Source organism: Dermochelys coriacea, chromosome 14 (genome assembly GCF_009764565.3).
Source record: "Dermochelys coriacea isolate rDerCor1 chromosome 14, rDerCor1.pri.v4, whole genome shotgun sequence".
In the NCBI taxonomy this organism is placed as follows: Eukaryota; Metazoa; Chordata; order Testudines; family Dermochelyidae; genus Dermochelys; species Dermochelys coriacea.
The window spans coordinates 14994514-15011732 of record NC_050081.1 but is presented as its reverse complement, the minus strand read 5'-3'; the positions used below and the strand labels follow the sequence as shown (position 1 = coordinate 15011732).

Genomic DNA, 17219 nt, shown 5'->3' with positions numbered 1-17219 from the left:
CTAACCCCCCAGCAGGGCCTGGCCCAGGTGAGCACGCGGTCCCGGCTGAGCTTGGGCACGATCTGCGGGAGCGGATTGCAGCGGTGGAGGGTTTCCCCACTCGCTGCTCCGGAGCCCAGCCTCTTCCGTGAATCCATCCCCGGCCGTGCAGCCATTGGGCGCCGCGCCCCGCCGGCCGGGCTTTCCCGCCGCGAGCGCTCGGATCCCTGCCGCCGGGGGCTGATGAATATTCATAAAGCCAAGCTCCGCCCAGTCCTATAGAATAATAGCCGCTGGGGGCTCTCCGCAGCGGCGGCTGCTACCCGGTGGGTTCTCGTCTAGACCCGGCAGCCGGCCCCGAGCGCTATGGCTGGATCGACCGCGTCCCGTCTCCGCGTGCTGGTGGACATGGACGGGGTGCTGGCTGACTTCGAGGGCGGCGTGCTGCGGGCTTTCCTCGCCCGCTACCCTGGGGAGCCCCACGTGGAGCTGGCGGAACGGAGGGGCTTCTCGGTCCGGGAGCAGTACCGCCGCCTGCGGGCGGACCTGGCGGTGAGAGGCCGGGGGCTGGAGCTGGGTCGCGGGCGGTGGGACAGGGCAGAAGTATCCCCCAGCAAGGCACCCGCTGCGCTGCGCTGCGCTGCGCTGCGCGGCGGGCCGGGGGCCGTGTGGCCTGGCTGGGCAGAGGGGCTGCCGGGGGAGAGTGGTAATGCGGGGCAGGCGTGTCACAGAGCCAGGGGGACCGTCCGATCTCAACGGATCGGCTTGAGCGCAAACCCAGAAGGAGCGCGGCGTGAGCGTCGCTTGGGGCACCTGAGCAGTTCTCCCCGCTTTAGTGGAGAGCGGGAAATGCGCTCTTCCTATAATACCGGGAAGGTAAAATGCAGGCTACCCTGTAGCACAGAGGATTGTTGAACGCTACCACTGTTAACTTTCAGTTGGAGCATAATCGGCTCAGCGTGAGCGCCTTCCCAAGATGCGGGGGGACGGGACGAACAGTCCGGCCTCCTCACTCAGCCACAACCAGTAAAAATGTCCTCCAGCTGAAACTGTCCACAACAGCATTATCGTTGCGTTCATTCGCCCACTCGGACAACCTGTTCTCGCTACACAGCAGCGGTAATGAAACCATCCGTCCAAGGATCTCTAAGCGCTCTATGGAGGTTAGCTGAGTCTCGCACCAGACCTGGGATGGGGCTAGTGGGGAGGGAACTGCCGTGCACAGAGCAGCTACGGGAAACGACGTGTTAAAGCTGCAAATGAACTCGGATCTTTTAAGCTTCCAGTAGCCAAAACTCCTTCCTTTGGTGGATTCCCCTAATGTCGGATACTGAATGCGAGTTTTCAGAACAGGAGCCGTGTGAGTCTGTATCTGCAAGAAGAAAAGGCGGACTTGTGGCACCTTAGAGACTAACAAGTTTATTTGAGGATCTGCTTTGTGAGCTACAGCTCACTTCATCGGATGCATTCAGTGGAAAAGGAGAGCTGTGGCTGTGTGGTTTTTTTTTTTAAGTAAACTGTAAACATTAAAGAAGAAGAAAACTACTAGGAACGTGGATTTGAAGCTTTCTCTTCTTTACAGAATATTTAATGCCCTCTACAGATAGTAAGAGGAGTGCTGGACCAAGTCACATCCGATACCTTCCCTGAGACATCCACTGCTTCTATTTTTAAGGTCCCAAATAGGCTAGAAAACCACCCATGCATGTAACTGGCAGTTAAAAGACCATTATTCAGTTCCTCTTTTTCTCTGTCGCCAGAACTAGGTCCTTGGATCACTCAATTCAGGTCTGATTTTTCATAGATTTAATCTGATCAGGCAATTCACTTGCTTGTAGTTTGTGGCTATTTTTAACAGAACTAATAATTTTATGAAGATAATGTTAAAATAAAAAAATGGTACAGAGTTTAAGCGTAAAAGTTTCTGGTTATCAGGGAATAAGGCACAGATTATCAAGGGGTGCAAAATTCAGTTTAGGATCGGACGGTGAAAGGAATACATAATCTGCAATATCCCCGATAGGGGGTAAAAGGTTAATGGGTCGAAGTACAGACATTGAGATATGGGGGTATGTTGTTCATATAATGGCTATGTTCAGGTGTGGAGCATAATGAGTGGATACGATGATGAGGATGGATTTAACCCTCATTTGGTGAGACTTAATGTTTAGCGAGTTTATGGTTCCAGTTCATATGGTCCAATGGAAAAAGTCTCTCAGTCCCTTTCTCATAGTTGATGCACGATGTCGTACTAGAAACTTTTCAGCACCTTCATTGTCCCCTACGTTAAGTAAATAGGATCCCAACCCAATTGAAATGAAAATAGTTTTTTCTCTGAGTGAATCCGACCCTGGTATCCAAATGCTTTGGGGCAAACGTTTTTCTTCTAGTAGGCTAAGTGCTCTTGTCTGTGTTGCTAGTCTATACATTATGATGTGGTGAGTCTGTAATCCACCTCATGGTGGCAAGATGGATTGTGACCTTTTTGTGGGTCTGTCATACTGATCCATACCTATACCGCCCACGACCCCAAAACTCATGGTTGCCAGTAGGATACAGAGCCAGTACCCTCTAGATCACTGGTTTGAATCCAGCTGAGGTCAGGATGAAAGAAAGCTGTTAATTTTAATTGTGGTTGTTTTCAAAATGTGCTAGGTGCTGTACATGCAAGAAGAAACTGTCTCTGCCCCGGGGCAGGCACTGTGTCTTTGTATGTGTCTGTACCCTACCGAGCATGACTGGGGGTACTAGCTGCTACGCTGATTTAAATTATTTGATGATAGGCACGTGTCTTAGTTCCATATTTAAATAATCCGCTCTGCCCCTTTACTGAATCCCATTTAGTACTTTTTGGTGTTTAAATGTCAGTGTTTGGTATTTTAATCCTTGCCTAATCAATAGGTATTTTATTAATTGTCCATTTGTTCTGAACTTTAGCCATTGCCTACTTCCAAGTTTTAGTTGTTAATTCTTGTTTTAATATTAAATGTTGCTTCCTTTCTATTAATGGTCATAATATAAGATGACCTAATTTCACTTTGTAAATGCTTTGTTTTTTAAAAGTTATTTGTGTTTAACTTCTTTCTCTTTACTGTACTTGACTGCCAAGTTGTCTTTGTGAAACGATCTGGGTTCTGCTTCTCAATTGACAAGTGTTCACAATACAACACTCGGATCCTAGCTTAGCCAGATTCAATAAAAGGATAAATAACTCAACAAACAACAACTTGGGGAAGCCAAGAGAAGGGGGCAGTTTGCTGCGGGCCCCCAAACTGAGTTGTATTGTGACATGGCGCACCAGGATGCAATACCACTCACTAAAATTTGGTGATTGAAGAGCTGCCGGACCAAACCTGAGGAGCTCAGCTGCTGCTGCAGAGTGAGTGCAATGCAGGCAAGTGGCATGACAGGCTAGCCACTCCAAGTACAATCCTGTCTAAAACCTTAGGCATGTACTTGGGGCAGCTAGCCTGTCCCAACACTCATGCCACCATAGCTACTATTTTTAGAATGCTAGCTCAATCCGAGCTAGTGCATGTATGTCTCCTGGAGCTGGAAATTACACCCCAAGCTCCCATGTAGACCTACCCGAAGTGTGAGTGGGAGCTTAGTCCCCACATTCTAGTCAATCCTTTAGACTATTGTGATTGCTAACGAGACGCTGAAGAGTGGTGGTGGGTTCTGTGATGTGAGTAGCGTTCTGCTACAACCAGCACTGAGACTCCCCAAGTGATTTCACCCAGGTCACTGATCAACCACCCAGTCTTAAGTCAATTACCAAAAAAAAAAAAGTTGAGTTGGATGCAGACCAGTTATTTCCAACTAAAAGGTGCATGAATGACCCTTTTAATTTTGTTTGCTGCGTTTTAAATGAGGAGGAAGCGCATAACTAAATTAATGGAGGGTTGTACCCCACCTCAGGCAGTGTAGCTTCTTCGTAGGGGGCAAAGGTGCCTCTGAACTATATAGCAAACCATACAGTACAGCTGTATTAACTCACCTTTTCTGTGCCCTTGCCTCACTTTAGGCCCTTGATACCCTTAAACGATTCTCCTCTGAAAGTGAACTTTCTCCTAGCTTATGATCACTCTTTTAAACCCTGCCTGTGTGTAGGTCAAAAGCTTCCTCTGTTCCTTTTAAAGGTCTGGTTTCCATCAACTGCAAAATATCTTTGTCACATGTTATCCCCCCTCCTCCCCACGTCATCACAACTCGGGCAGCTGCATGAAAACACTGTGTCTTGCTCCGATTGCTGAGGAATGAGCAGTAAATTTTTCCCCTCCTCTGAAAACTGTCAGTTTTGGAGCTGACTAGAAGTGTCCTGTTTCTGGCAGAGGAGAGAGAGTGTGGAGTAGAAGCAGATAAAACTCTTATATTATTACAAGCAGGCTCACCCCTGTGCCTGGAACACAGGCACCAGGACTGAGGAGGAGGCAGCGTGTGCCTCCCATACTAATGGGCTGTGGGGGCCAGTGGAGTCCCCCCATGCAAATGAGGGCTGTTGTAACTTGTTCCCCTGCTACAATGAGCAGGGGAGCAGGATCACAAGGCTGCTGGTCTGTCCTGGCCAGGACCTTCATTCATGCCCCCTCCACTCTGCCTCCACTCTGTTCGAAAACAGTCCCTGCTCCTGTGGCTGCTGGAGATGGCTCTGCACCTGGTGTAAGAGTCTCTGAGCTGGGTGTTCTCCAGAGCGGCCTTTTACCTGCCTTGCAGCACTTCTGTTCTCCAGCCTACCTAGCTAGCACAAAGGGGCCAGAGCACAGTGATAATTCTGTCCCTTATTTACTTCCAGAAACAGACAAGAAAAGTCAGCATGGTCTCAACTATGCATGAGACTGGGAACAAGGACCTCACCAGACTGAGAGCCAGTTCTGCAATTTGCAGTGACCAAGGACAAGTGCTTTTAACCTCCATTTCTTTATCTGGAACACTCAGGATAAAATCTACCTTGCAGGGGCAATGAGGATTAAGGACCAGGAAATGTCCTGCATTATTGAAATGTCTTTGTGGCAGCAAGTCACAGGAGGAGGCTGCATTATATTAAAAACTACACTCATCATTGTTCTGCCTGGTCCCTTTCAGCCTCTAAAATCAGGCCCTTGGCTACAGGTATATGAAACACAGTCAGTGACAAGCCTGTGTTCAGCAGAAGGCATTGTCTCTCATCCCCCTTTCAGAAAAGCCTGTCATCTCTGTTGTCTTTCAAATCCAAACCAGTCACTTTGTTCCAGGTGGGTGGTGACTGGCCTATGGTGGGTCTCTGCAAGTGCACAGGTGCCCCTCCCAAAACCCACCACCACAATTGGTTTTAAATGGCACCTTTATTGTCAGGGCCAGGGGAAGTGGGGTTGGCAAAGCTTGCGCAGTTGCTCTCGCTGCTGACCCGGTTCTGCGGATGAATGACTCCAGTCACTAGCACTGAATTGCACAGGACTGCTAGAAACACCCCACTCTATTGCTGAACCTTCTAGAGATTAATTCCCCAGCCTTCACATTGCCTACGCTGACCCTCACAGTACAAATAACTATCTAAGCTTTGAATTTCCTGGCTTTTGGTCATTTTGCCACTAACTTAAACATCTTAACATAGAATTTGCACTGATGTTATCACCATGGGGAAACTGTTGCACTGAAGCCAGAATCTGCTCTTAGACATTTTGATCTTGTTGCCTGAAGCTTTAGAGAGCACACATACAACAGCATGGAGAGCAACACAGCAAACCTCCCTCCAGTATGCTTCAGTTGTGGTCTGGCAGGATCAGCGGCAAAGCGTGAGGATGACTGAGTCTGTGTCCCAGTCTGTCTTTGACCCTCTGCTGAGGGTGTCAATTATCATAGTGTGGTGTTCCGGGGTGTTTGTCTGGTGGCACCTTTGTTTGTTTTTGTAATGAGGTGGATGTATATCTACTGGGAACTGGAATGAGATCCAACAACTCACTTCACACAGGCCACCAGATGGTAACAACTTCCAGTCATTATCTGCCTGGCCTGGATTTGTCCTGGCAACCAGTAGGTGAGACTGTGTAACCCATTACCAATTATCTCAGCCACTTGCTCTCCCTCTGAAATGTAGACAAAATAGGTCCTTTTGATGTTGAATAATACCCCTCAGGTAAATTAAATAGCTATTATGCAGAAACCTACAGTAAAAAAAATTGCTAATTCTCCTCATCTCTCTTCCAGGCTAAGGTAGCCAGTGTCTATGAGTCACCTGGCTTCTTTCTGGGGTTGGAGCCGATTCCAGGAGCCATTGAAGCCATGCAGGAAATGATCCATATGCAGGAGTAAGGAGACTTTGCAGTACACAGCTCTTTTCTATTCTCCATGTTTGATGACTACTAATCAGGGCTGTTTCTTTTTAGCACTGAAGTTTTTATTTGCACGAGCCCCCTGATGAAGTATGAGCACTGCATCCCGGAGAAGGTTGGAGATCTCCCCCTACCCTCACTTTAAGACTGCTATTGCAGAATCCAGCCTCTTTCAACTGTTAGTACATGCCCAAGTACCATACCAATGTGAACAAAGCCAAGCTGCAGCCTCTGAAGTCTGCAGGGCCCAGCATGCAAAAATACTCCATCTGAGTGGCAGCTTTTCAGACTGAGAGGAAATGTAAAAGGCCAGGAGCAGTACTGTGTCATACCTTTTGCAAGGCAGCTAAGTCTTACGCAATGGAAGCCAGAATATAAAACTTAAAAACCAAACCAGACAAACAAACAACTTTCAGCAACTCATACCCACAGTAGCAAGAAATGGCATGGGAAGAGTGGGGGAGGGTAAAAGAACAGATGCAATATGGTCAAGTTAGATGCTGGCTTGACTCACTGCATACTCCAGAGGCAACCAAGGGGTTTCTGATGCACTGCACCAGAAGGGGACTGCATGCCAGAGGCTCCTCCTCTGAGAAAATTCTGACTAAATTGAGAGATGATTACTGCCAGGCAGAAATGTAGGGAGAGAGGGGTTACTCAAGTACTTTACAGTTAGATAATGAAGGGCCCAGTATATGCCCTAGGTTGACTTCCTCTCATGCTGCTTTACACCAGTGTAACTTCAAGGTACCCAATGCAGTCATGAGAGAAGGGCACTGAAAGTACAGTTCACATCAGTCCTTTTAGTAGCCTGCAGCAAGGCCCAACTGCAGGGTTCATAACACTCCTAGAAAAGATTTGGGCCTGTAGCACGAGATCGCTATACTATAAATAGTCAAACTTGCTGCTAAGTGTAATTCTTCTAATGCTCTACTTCCTCCCCTAACAGTACAGCTGGGTGGAAAAATACTTGGGTCCTAAGTTTGTGGAGCGACTGATTCTGACCCAGGATAAAACCGTTGTGTCAGCTGACCTCCTGGTTGATGACAAAGACACCATTAAAGGTTTGGGAAACTTGAGATAGAGATTTCACAGCAGATGATTTACTGTTTTTTGGAGAAAAGAACGACTAACTTCAGCTTTCCATTCTGGCTCTTCTCAGGTGCGGAGCCTAAGCCAAGTTGGGAACACATCTTGTTCACTTGCTGCCATAACAAGCATCTAGAACTTCACACCCCACGCAGGCGGCTGCAGTCATGGGCCGATGACTGGAGGGGGATAGTGGAAAGCAAACGCAGAAGCAATGTGGAAAAAGAATGCTATGCTAGTCTCACTGCCAATGGGAACTGATAAGTCGGGAACTGGCAACAAAATCCCATTTAAAGAAAGTGCACTGACTTGGGTAGGGGCAGTTTTAAGGGCCAAAGATACAAAGCTTCTTTTTTTTGAGATTTGTATCTTCTTTAGACTATTTCTGAAATGTTGTTGCAATTAAATTACTGAATCTTTATGGAGAGTCATTAATGACGTTTGGAGGGAGAAACTTGACAAGAGATGAGCAGCTGCTTATAACGCTAGATAGCATGATTTGGGTTGGCAGGAAGGGAGGATGAAAAAATTAGAAAGAGGAAGTAGGGCTGTAAAACTCCATGAAAGCACTCTGCTCTCTGCCCATTCACTCAAGTACCTGAAGCTGTAAGTATGAGGGAAACAGTCCATGTTAGGAAAGGAAATCTTGTTTTCAACAGTTTAACCATTTTAATAATCTCACATACTGAGCCAGATTGGCTTTTCAGCACCCTTCCACTTTTTACCCTACTTGGCTCATAATGAAAGTAGATAGATAGTTTCACTTCCTGGTTCTCCTGCATTAATATGAGCTGCTAAGATTTAGGTTGCAAATGCTGTAATTGGTGAATGTCTGATCCAGAACGGTTACACTTAAGTTCTTTTTACGTTCATGTTTTATTAAGAGGAAGTTTTACAAAAGCTACCACAAGACCAGTTGTCCTTCTGAGCTGAAGTCTGCTGTTAGTATTCCCTTTTAAATCTTAATCTACATCTTTCCCACCAGCTACATTGTGGTGAATATATTATTCCTATTGATATTTAACAGCAGTAGGGCTAGTTCTGTATCCTAATTAACTGGCCAGGTGCCTGCGGTATGAGGATACTGGCTCATACTTAATCCTGAGGTATGTGATCAGATTGCAAATTGTAGGGGGAAGGAGGAGTGTTCTCTCCTATTGAGAAATAAAGACCATATGATTTAAACATATTTCAAAGCTATAATCATTGAGAAGACAGGCAGCAATAGTTGCAGCTACGGCAAAGGTGATGCAAAAGAATTGTGTTTGGTTTAAGTTACCCGACAATCACACTAGGAAGGGTAACATCAGAAATGGTTATTTGGATGATGGTTCAGGAGCTGCTTGGCCTGCTCTCCAACAGCCATAATATCTTTTATATTAACAACAGTTTAGTTGCTAATCCTGCCTTCTGGACCCATGTCCTGGCTCCCCACCTGCCCCTTTCAAACTGAGGCAGAATTTTAGGAATGTCTTTCACTAGGTTTCACCAGTCCTGCAGGTGGAGGGGGCTCTAAAGATGAAATCAAGAATATCTCTTCTCACGCAATAACAGTCTCAAGCTACTCCCTCTGCTCTGCACAACATCAGTCCTTTGGGAGCGGGATCCCTACAGCTGTATGTTTGCTCAGGTTCCTGGCCTCCTCCACCTGCATAGGAGAGCAATAATCCTCAAGGAAGACCCTTGCCAGGTTGCTTAGCCTCCTGTTAGTTGAGAGGGAGAAACGTAGCATGCACTCCACCACCGGGAGCGCTGTGGTCTGCTGGCGAGACTGTGGCGTGGTCAAGTACATCAGAGTAGTCACTGCTGACATCACTGTCTCCTCATTTGAGCTGGATAAGCAGTTTATTACAGGTGCCACCCCATCTGCCTCCAAAATATAGTCCTTGTTTGTCTTATCCAGGCAGAGGTTACAAAGACCACCTGAAATAGAAAAAAGAGAGGGAGTGTGGCACCAGCTACTACCACCTTAGGTCCTCCTCTTACTAACACCTAACTAACTCCCTGTTGAGGTTCAAGTGGCACTGCTGCACCCAGGATCCTCAACTCTTTCTTAGGGCTTGTCTATATGGTGACTAAGAACTGATCGTTGCCGTTCATGCCTTTAGTTTGTTCAGAGCAAGTCTAACACAAATAGTTTTCTTTAAAAACAAAAAAAAAACCCAACAACCTACTTAAGTTAGTTCACAAGAGCATCCTATTGTGATACAAGTGTGTCCATACATAGACTTGCACTGAACTAACTACAGGTGTTAATTCCACCCAATTTAATGTGCTCATTACTGGTATAAAGTACATACAATACCAGAAACAAAATACTGGTTTGCACTTCACTGAGACCCTTGTCCCCATATAGAATCAACTGCCCAGAATTTTTATAGTAGTTGGAAAACTATCTCTCCCTTGCTCCTGGGCTAAATTTATTCTCAAAAGTCAAGGTGATTTTTCAACCAAAGCATTCATTCCCCTATATGACATTAGGGGGCACTATGCTGTTGGAGGTAACATCTTTCACAAGAGATTAAACACAAACAGAACTTGTCATTTAAAAATCCTCTGGTTAAAAGACTTGGTTTTCTGTTAAGGAACTGCCTTATTTCACCTCTGAGGTGGCTATAATCCAGTGAAGAGTGTGAGATTCCTAGAAATACCTTCTGTACTGCATAGGAGCTATAGTGGCTTAATTAGTTATGAGAGGTGCTATTAGAAGTAGCATAGCATTATTAATACTAATTAAGATATTGTAAATATGATTTCTATTGGTGCAAATACTAGTATGTATCCTGTACTAACAACACTTTGCACTTAGGGTGCAGCCATACTAGCAACATTTTGATCGATAACACCCCCAATGCAGCTCTGTCAGTGGAAGCTGTGGTAAGTACACAGGGCTATGTGTATTTATCTATCTAACCATTTAACATCATCTAACCATTCAGGATTTCAATTTGGCATGGCTGGCTCCCAGTGTATATTGAATCCACCCTGACTGGCTCTAATGGGATTCCTCAGAAGACTTCATTATATTATTTAGAACCGGTCCTTTTAGAGGATTAACTGTCAAAAATAGCCATAGTAACACAATACTGGACCTGCTCATGCTCTATGGAAAAAACCTTAGTTGTTCTCAATGACTGTATCATTATAGTAGGGACATGCATTAAAAATTACCATTAAACTAGAGTTTTTGTTCCAATATTCCAGGTTTTACCTAGTCTTATAAAGTAAGTTTGTTTATTTTTCAGCACTGCAACATGTTAGTGGAGTGGAGGGGAGACTTGCCTTAACATGAAATAATTCACCTTAAGCCCCTACCCTGATCTCTCACCTGTTCCAGCTATTCTATTCTATATAGGTTTTTATACTGTCCTCATCACCATAGTATCTGAGGGCCTTCCAGCAGTGCATTAAGCAGTTTGATCAACATCTGCCACAGATGGTTTGTCATGCGTGGTTGATCCTCTCTCCCAAATTCAAGAGGACTACAGAATCAAAGCAGCGATATATCCAACCAGTGCTTGGAACTGCTATTGTTCATTTTACAAATAGTTTTAAATCCACTCCTTACCAATTGCAAACTCCACAAGGGTCTCATTATCCTCCGTGAGCATATCTAGGAACAGGTCAAGGACTTGAAGCTGTCGGAGATATTCGTAGTTCTTGGGATCGTAGGCGAAGTTGGCTAGATTAGCCAGTACTTGCTCCTTGGCTTCTGCAATATATAAGCAGCATTTAGGTGAAGAAAGAGGCAGCTGAGATGGGCTGGGCTGTCTAATTCCTGAAGAAAAAAAAAAAAAAATCAACCAGCAACTGATGAGCCAGTTATGATCCTGACATTTGGAATACACTTTAAGAAAAAGAAAAAGGATTATAAGTTTACCTGGACTCTCTGTTACCTGGAACTCGGTGACCAGCGCTTGCAAGTATTCAAGCCGCCCCAGTTCCAGCAGATCCCGCTGCTTCTGGGACATGGTGCTAGAGAGAGAAAATTAAGTTTTGTTCACAACAATGTCCTGAATGGCCCCAGTTTCATTGCAAGGTTAATAAAAACATTTTAATAAGTGTAGAATATTCAACTGATTTTCTTTTGCCTCCTTTCAGACTCACTGAGGAAACTGCAAGTGGCATGATTACAAGCTCAGGCCCTGTCCATGTTTGGATCAGAACCATGCTAGCTACAATGGGGTTTAAATATGCCTTATCTGCACTGAGAATAACTGACAATTGTCCCACATTTGGTCTAGCACAGGTGCAGCTCCATTAGTGGTAGCAAAGACTAGCCATGAGTGTTTTTACTGTAGTGTCTTCTAACTCTTTTCTGAGTAGGATGAGATGAATGCTGGTAAAAACCCCTGATCCTCACCTACACTACAGTTTCCATCATTGCAACCTTTGGTGGATTTGTTATGTTGATTTCCGTAGAGCAGATGAGGCCAGTTTGAATAGGGCAGAAGCACCCTCTATGTTTAAAATGCACTATTGCCAATCCGAAACATTCAAAAATTATGAGTCAAGATGCACAAAATAATCACAAGTTTTGCCAATAATATAATACATTTTTGTTTCTTTCTATTGGCTGCGAGGTTTCTGAACCTTTGAGCTGCACTGGGAGCGGATCACATTTTCATGCTTTTCTCCGCAACAAGGGACAGAACCTGACCTTTTCAAAAACGAAAGATTCTCACATCGTCACAGGACTCCAGGAGCTGGGGCTTTAAGAACCACCCCCAATTATTGCAAGACTCCCACTGGAAATCAGAAGAGCTGGCAACACTGCGACGTGGTCCAGGTTACCAGCCAGGTGCCTCCCGACCCGGTTACAGGGGGAACCTGCTTTGCAATCCAGCTCGGGCCTTCCACCGTCTCCAGCGCTGTCCCAGGCCCTGCGCCCGGGGCGCGAGCTGTGGGGGGCCGGGTCAGGGCCTGTGGGGCGCAGCACTCAGCCCAGCAGCGCTGCGGCGGCCCACATGCCCCGGGCACAGACTAGGAGGGCAGGGACCCGGGACGGGACCTACTGCGCTGCTACCAGGCCCCTGGCTCTGCGGCCCCGCCCTCACGCGCACAGCGCCCCGTGGCGCCGCTAAGCGCTCCCAGCGCCGCACACAAGGCGACCCAGGCAGCGGGGCGGAAATGACGTGGAGGGCAAAACCCGGCCAGAAGGGCGGCAATGCTGAGCGCGCGGCCGGACGTGACGTTTGTGGAGGGCGGGAGGCCCTGACGCTCGTAACGGCGCCCCGCTGCCACCCGCCATGGTGGGCCGTATGTCGGCGCGGAAGCGGCTGGCAAAGCCCCTCCTCTTCGGCAGTATCCTGTGTGCGTTGGCCACCGCCTTCGCGTACAGGTGCGGGGAGGAGGGACTCGGCCGGCAGAAAGCGATGGGGAGGTGCTGGGGGGCCTCGGCCGGCAGGGATTGAGCGGGCTCAGCTGTGGGGGGGGGGGCACTGGGGGCCTCGGCCGGAAGGGATTGAGCGGGCTCAGCTGTGGGGGGGGCACTGGGGGCCTCGGCCGGCAGGGATTGAGCGGGCTCAGCTGTGGGGGGGGCACTGGGGGCCTCGGCCGGCAGGGATTGAGCGGGCTCAGCTGTGGGGGGGGCACTGGGGGCCTCGGCCGGCAGGGATTGAGCGGGCTCAGCTGTGGGGGGGGCACTGGGGGCCTCGGCCGGCAGGGATTGAGCGGGCTCAGCTGTGGGGGGGGGGGCACTGGGGGCCTCGGCCGGCAGGGATTGAGCGGGCTCAGCTGTGGGGGGGGGCACTGGGGGCCTCGGCCGGAAGGGATTGAGCGGGCTCAGCTGTGGGGGGGGGCACTGGGGGCCTCGGCCGGCAGGGATTGAGCGGGCTCAGCTGTGGGGGGGGGCACTGGGGGCCTCGGCCGGCAGGGATTGAGCGGGCTCAGCTGTGGGGGGGGCACTGGGGGCCTCGGCCGGCAGGGATTGAGCGGGCTCAGCTGTGGGGGGGGGCACTGGGGGCCTCGGCCGGCAGGGATTGAGCGGGCTCAGCTGTGGGGGGGGCACTGGGGGCCTCGGCTGGCAGGGATTGAGCGCGCTCAGCTGTGGGGGGGGCACTGGGGGCCTCGGCCGGCAGGGATTGAGCGGGCTCAGCTGGGGGGGGGGGCACTGGGGGCCTCGGCCGGCAGGGTTTGGGAGGGGCTCAGCGTTTGTGGGGGACTTAGATGGATGCGGGGGGGGCATGCTCAGTTCACTATGGTGACATCTTTCTCTGTCTCAGGCACCGCTTCTTCCCTGAGGTGGAGGAGCTCCGTGCTAGGGAGTATGAGCACTATGAGAAGAAGCGTCAAGATGTGGTGGAGAGACGCCAGAAGCAGCTGGCTGAGCTGGCAGAGAGGAAAGCTTCCCCGTAGGCTGTGATGGGAAGGAGATGCTCTGCTCCAGGGAGCCTGCTCCTTCAGTGGGGATGGGGAGTTGTGTTCGGCAGTGAAGAATATATGTATACAACTCTTGCACATGGCACACAGCTCACACTGAGTGGGTGAACTTTCCATCAACCTGGCAGGGATGTTGGCTGGTGGTTTTCTTCCCTCAACTTACTTGATCTGCACAAGTGATGGCTTCAGATATCTACCAGGTGGCATCATGGCCTATTAGTCAGATCAGGGCTCTGGAGGTGTGGGTTCAATTCCTAGCTCTGCAGTGATCTGCTTTGTGTGATGTTGGACAAGATACTCAACCTCTCTGGGGTTGTCTCCGCTAGGAAAAGTACTTGAGTTTAGTTTGGACTTAATGTGCTAGCTGAGTCTAACCTAAATTTGACCCTTTTTCTAGTTTAGACACATTTAGCTAGTCAAATTGTAGCCTAGAAGATGTTACCCTGCATCTACCCTAGGAAAAAAAGTCAGGTTTTGCTAACCTGTATTAGCCAAGCCTGATCTGAACTTGACCACTCTTTCTAATCAAGAAAAACCCTCTGTGCCACAACTTTCTTATTTGTACAGTGGGGTAATAATGCTTGCCCACTTGTATGATGCATTCTGAGATCCTTGGATGAAAGGTGCTATATAAGTGCTAAAATAACTGACAGGTGGTAATATACCTGGGCTAATTGCCAGGTAGGATGTGAGGTATCCAGAATTCTGGATCTCTTCAATGTAACAATATTGTATATCTTATCTAAAGTGATTTTTGTAATCTGTTCTTTTTGGCATGATAGTGTTGCACACCACCAAACAAGACTTTAACCACAACTTTTGTCTGATAAGTCATCTTTAAGAGTGATTGATGAGCTTAATTTAGGCATAAAATAACCAATCCCTGGGTGCAACCCACTGGTTATTTATTGCTCTGTGTGGCATTCACAGCAGGCTTCTTACTGTTAATTGGAATGTTTTCTTCCCTGTATTTTATGCTGAAAAATGAAGGGAGCACTCTCCCTTGAAATTACAGATGAAAATAAACAAATTCTATAATGTCTAACTCTTCCTGTAGTAGAGAACCTTGGGTAGGAGCCTTTTCATTGCTGTAGGAAGGGCCTAAACTTCCGCATGCGATGAAGAGTTACCCACACATAAGTCTTTTGCTCATTATCTTTGTATTTCCTTCCAACAATATTTTTTTAAATCCCCTGTCCTGTCCTACTTCCCCAAACTGCTGTAATATATGCATTCATAATAATGGCCATATGTGATCAGACCAGTAGTCCATCTAGCCCAGTATCCTATATTCAGCCTGCTACTAGGACGGCAAACAGCTTTATTCCAGGCTGTAACCGTGTTGGCCAGCCTTCTTGTAGACAAGGAAAACAAATTTCATACCTACTCTGGACCTAAATGGAATCTGTTCATCCACCCCTTTTGGGTTTGTTTACTCTGGTAAATTATTAGACATGCTGAGTTGCAAAACAATGGTAAAAGAAAATTACATGGGATACCTGTGGCTTCAGTGGATAAGAGTGTGTGGGAATAAAGTTTTTGAGACCCTTGGGAGAAGAAAGGAGAGAGAAAACATACAGAAGATGATAGAGAACAGAAAATAAAGTAAGGAAAGAAAGGGGAAAAGGGCAAAGTGGAGGGAAAGAGAATGAAAAGAGGGAACAGCACATGCATGGCAAGATATGTGCTTTATAAAAGGAAAGGAGAAGTGGAGTGAAGCCAGGAGGGGGAGGAACATCTAGCAAAAGGACAGGAGATAACTACACCAGGAGTACAATGTCCTGGTCTAAATGCAAAGTTGCACAGGTTTAACCAAAGGTGTGAGTCTAAACCAGTTTACTTAAACTGGTGCCACTTTGTGTATGAACACTCTTAAATGGACTTAAACCTTGTGTGAGTTTAGCTTGCACCTATGTTGTTATTACACCTATATTATTTACTTATTTATATTTTATTTATTTGTATTACTTGTAAAGTTATAGGTGTGAGCTAAATTTGATCCAAACAGTCTTAAACTGATGAGTGTCCACACAGATTTACACCAGTTAGTTAAATTGAGTTTTAAACCAATTCAAGTTAAACCAGTGCATCTTCAGTCGACAAGGCTTAGCCTAGGAGTCGGAATGAACTGATTAAATAGAAAGATGATTGCTACAATTAAATGCAGCACCTAAACAGCACCCAATCATTTAAAAATTATAGAAGTGTGGCTAGTTGTGTGTGTTAAAGTGCAGGTATTTTTATCTGTGCTTGTAGGCATAGGCCAGGTTTGCACTAGAAACTTTTGTCAGCATAGCAGTGTTGGGTAGGGGCCTGATTTTTTTTTTTAAATGACACTTTTATATCGGCAAAAACCCTACTCTATAACCACTGCAGTTATACCAGCATAAACATGCTTTTGCCAGCATAGGTTTTCACTCAGGGAACTGGTATAAGGGAAACCAGCAAAATCATTCTTTTGAGATGGTATAAGCACCATCTCTACTAGGAGGGTTTGCTATTCTAGTATACCAGCAATCCTTTTTCTAATGTCCACTAGGCTTCTGTTCTTAACGTGGTAGATGTAGTATTTTCAAGCCCTACCCATCTGTAAATGGAGAAAGAGTGTGTGTTGGGGTGGGGGGCAGTAAGTGCAGGGAGCTAGTCAGTGTATGAATGTGAAGGGGGGTGCGGGGAACAGTATATGAATGAGACGAGAAAGATTGAGGGAAGACGGAAGTGATTAAGAAGAATTAGACTGAACGTAGGGGATGGAGAGGAAATGTGCTGAGAAGGTGAATAGGGATGAAGGCGCTGCACTCAGAAGTATTAAATCTATGCTCAGTCAGCCTGTAATTCTGCACACAGAATTAGAAGGAACATTGCCCAGTGGCACGTACTGATTTTGCCCAAGGAACAGGGAAAAGGAATGGTGGAAGTGGCTTGTGTCCATTGGCTGAAGCTGAATGTATATACTGTAGGTGCACACTGTTCAGTTCATGCTATTCACTGCAAGGTTGGTGGGGAAATAAGGCAACAAACCATCCATAATATCTGGAGGAGAAGCCTAACTTTGCTTCTCTTTTTGAGACCTGCTAGCTCTGTTTCCTCTGGCCGTAGTCTTGCTTCAGCATAAACCCAAATTGGCCAGAAGGTGTGGGAGTGTTTTTTGCATTTAATTAGGAGAAGCTGTGTGGAGGTGGGTTTAATTGTGTCCACCTGGCTTGTGAGTCTTGCTAGGTTTACATAGCAATTGTGAGAGCACACTAGTACTCTGTGACAGGACCCTTTTCAGGGCAATCCAGGTGTTTATCACCTTCAGGCTAGCTTACAGCAATGAGCTTGACTTGGTTACTCTTGAAGACCATTTGTCAGCTTCAGCTAGTGCAGAGTGGTCCTCTGTGAACATGTCACTCTGATGCTCTGTGCTGGTTGTTTATTTATAGTTGTTGGGTATGTTCTCTAAATGGCCAAATGTGT

General features: G+C 47.0%; 2 protein-coding genes across 6 annotated transcripts; one reads left to right on the top strand and one right to left on the bottom strand.

Annotated features, from left to right (window-relative positions):
- Nucleotides 1-228: 228 nt before the first annotated feature.
- On the top strand, nt 229-7800 carry NT5C (5', 3'-nucleotidase, cytosolic). Its single transcript, XM_038371568.2, has 5 exons — nt 229-531; nt 6166-6266; nt 6345-6405; nt 7240-7354; nt 7453-7800. The coding sequence occupies exons 1-5, from the start codon at nt 346-348 to the stop codon at nt 7638-7640; spliced, it is 651 nt and encodes a 216-aa protein (XP_038227496.1). The 5' UTR covers nt 229-345; the 3' UTR covers nt 7641-7800.
- Nucleotides 6129-12543, bottom strand: ARMC7 (armadillo repeat containing 7). Of its 5 annotated transcripts, none has more exons than XM_038371572.2 (4): nt 12040-12543; nt 11260-11354; nt 10948-11091; nt 6129-9302 (listed from the first exon to the last, which is right to left on the bottom strand). In XM_038371572.2, the coding sequence occupies exons 2-4, from the start codon at nt 11348-11350 to the stop codon at nt 8965-8967; spliced, it is 573 nt and encodes a 190-aa protein (XP_038227500.1). In that variant the 5' UTR covers nt 11351-11354; nt 12040-12543; the 3' UTR covers nt 6129-8964. The 5 variants fall into 5 exon arrangements, with proteins under 5 accessions (XP_038227500.1, XP_038227501.1, XP_043353489.1 ...); XM_038371573.2 differs by having other exon boundaries at nt 12065-12543; XM_043497554.1 differs by having other exon boundaries at nt 11260-11355; nt 12466-12513.
- Nucleotides 12544-17219: the final 4676 nt, after the last annotated feature.

Coding starts and splice junctions, on each gene's coding strand:
- NT5C (XM_038371568.2), top strand. CDS start 346: ATGGCTGGATCGACCGCGTCCCGTCTCCGCGTGCTGGTGGACATGGAC. Junction 532..6,165: donor GCCTGCGGGCGGACCTGGCG/GTGAGAGGCCGG, acceptor TCTCTCTTCCAG/GCTAAGGTAGCCAGTGTCTA. Junction 6,406..7,239: donor AGCACTGCATCCCGGAGAAG/GTTGGAGATCTC, acceptor CTCCCCTAACAG/TACAGCTGGGTGGAAAAATA.
- ARMC7 (XM_038371569.2), bottom strand. CDS start 11,350: ATGTCCCAGAAGCAGCGGGATCTGCTGGAACTGGGGCGGCTTGAATAC. Junction 11,158..11,259: donor CCAGGTAACAGAGAGTCCAG/GTAAACTTATAA, acceptor TTTTTTCTTCAG/GAATTAGACAGCCCAGCCCA. Junction 9,303..10,947: donor CCTTGTGGAGTTTGCAATTG/GTAAGGAGTGGA, acceptor TTTCTATTTCAG/GTGGTCTTTGTAACCTCTGC.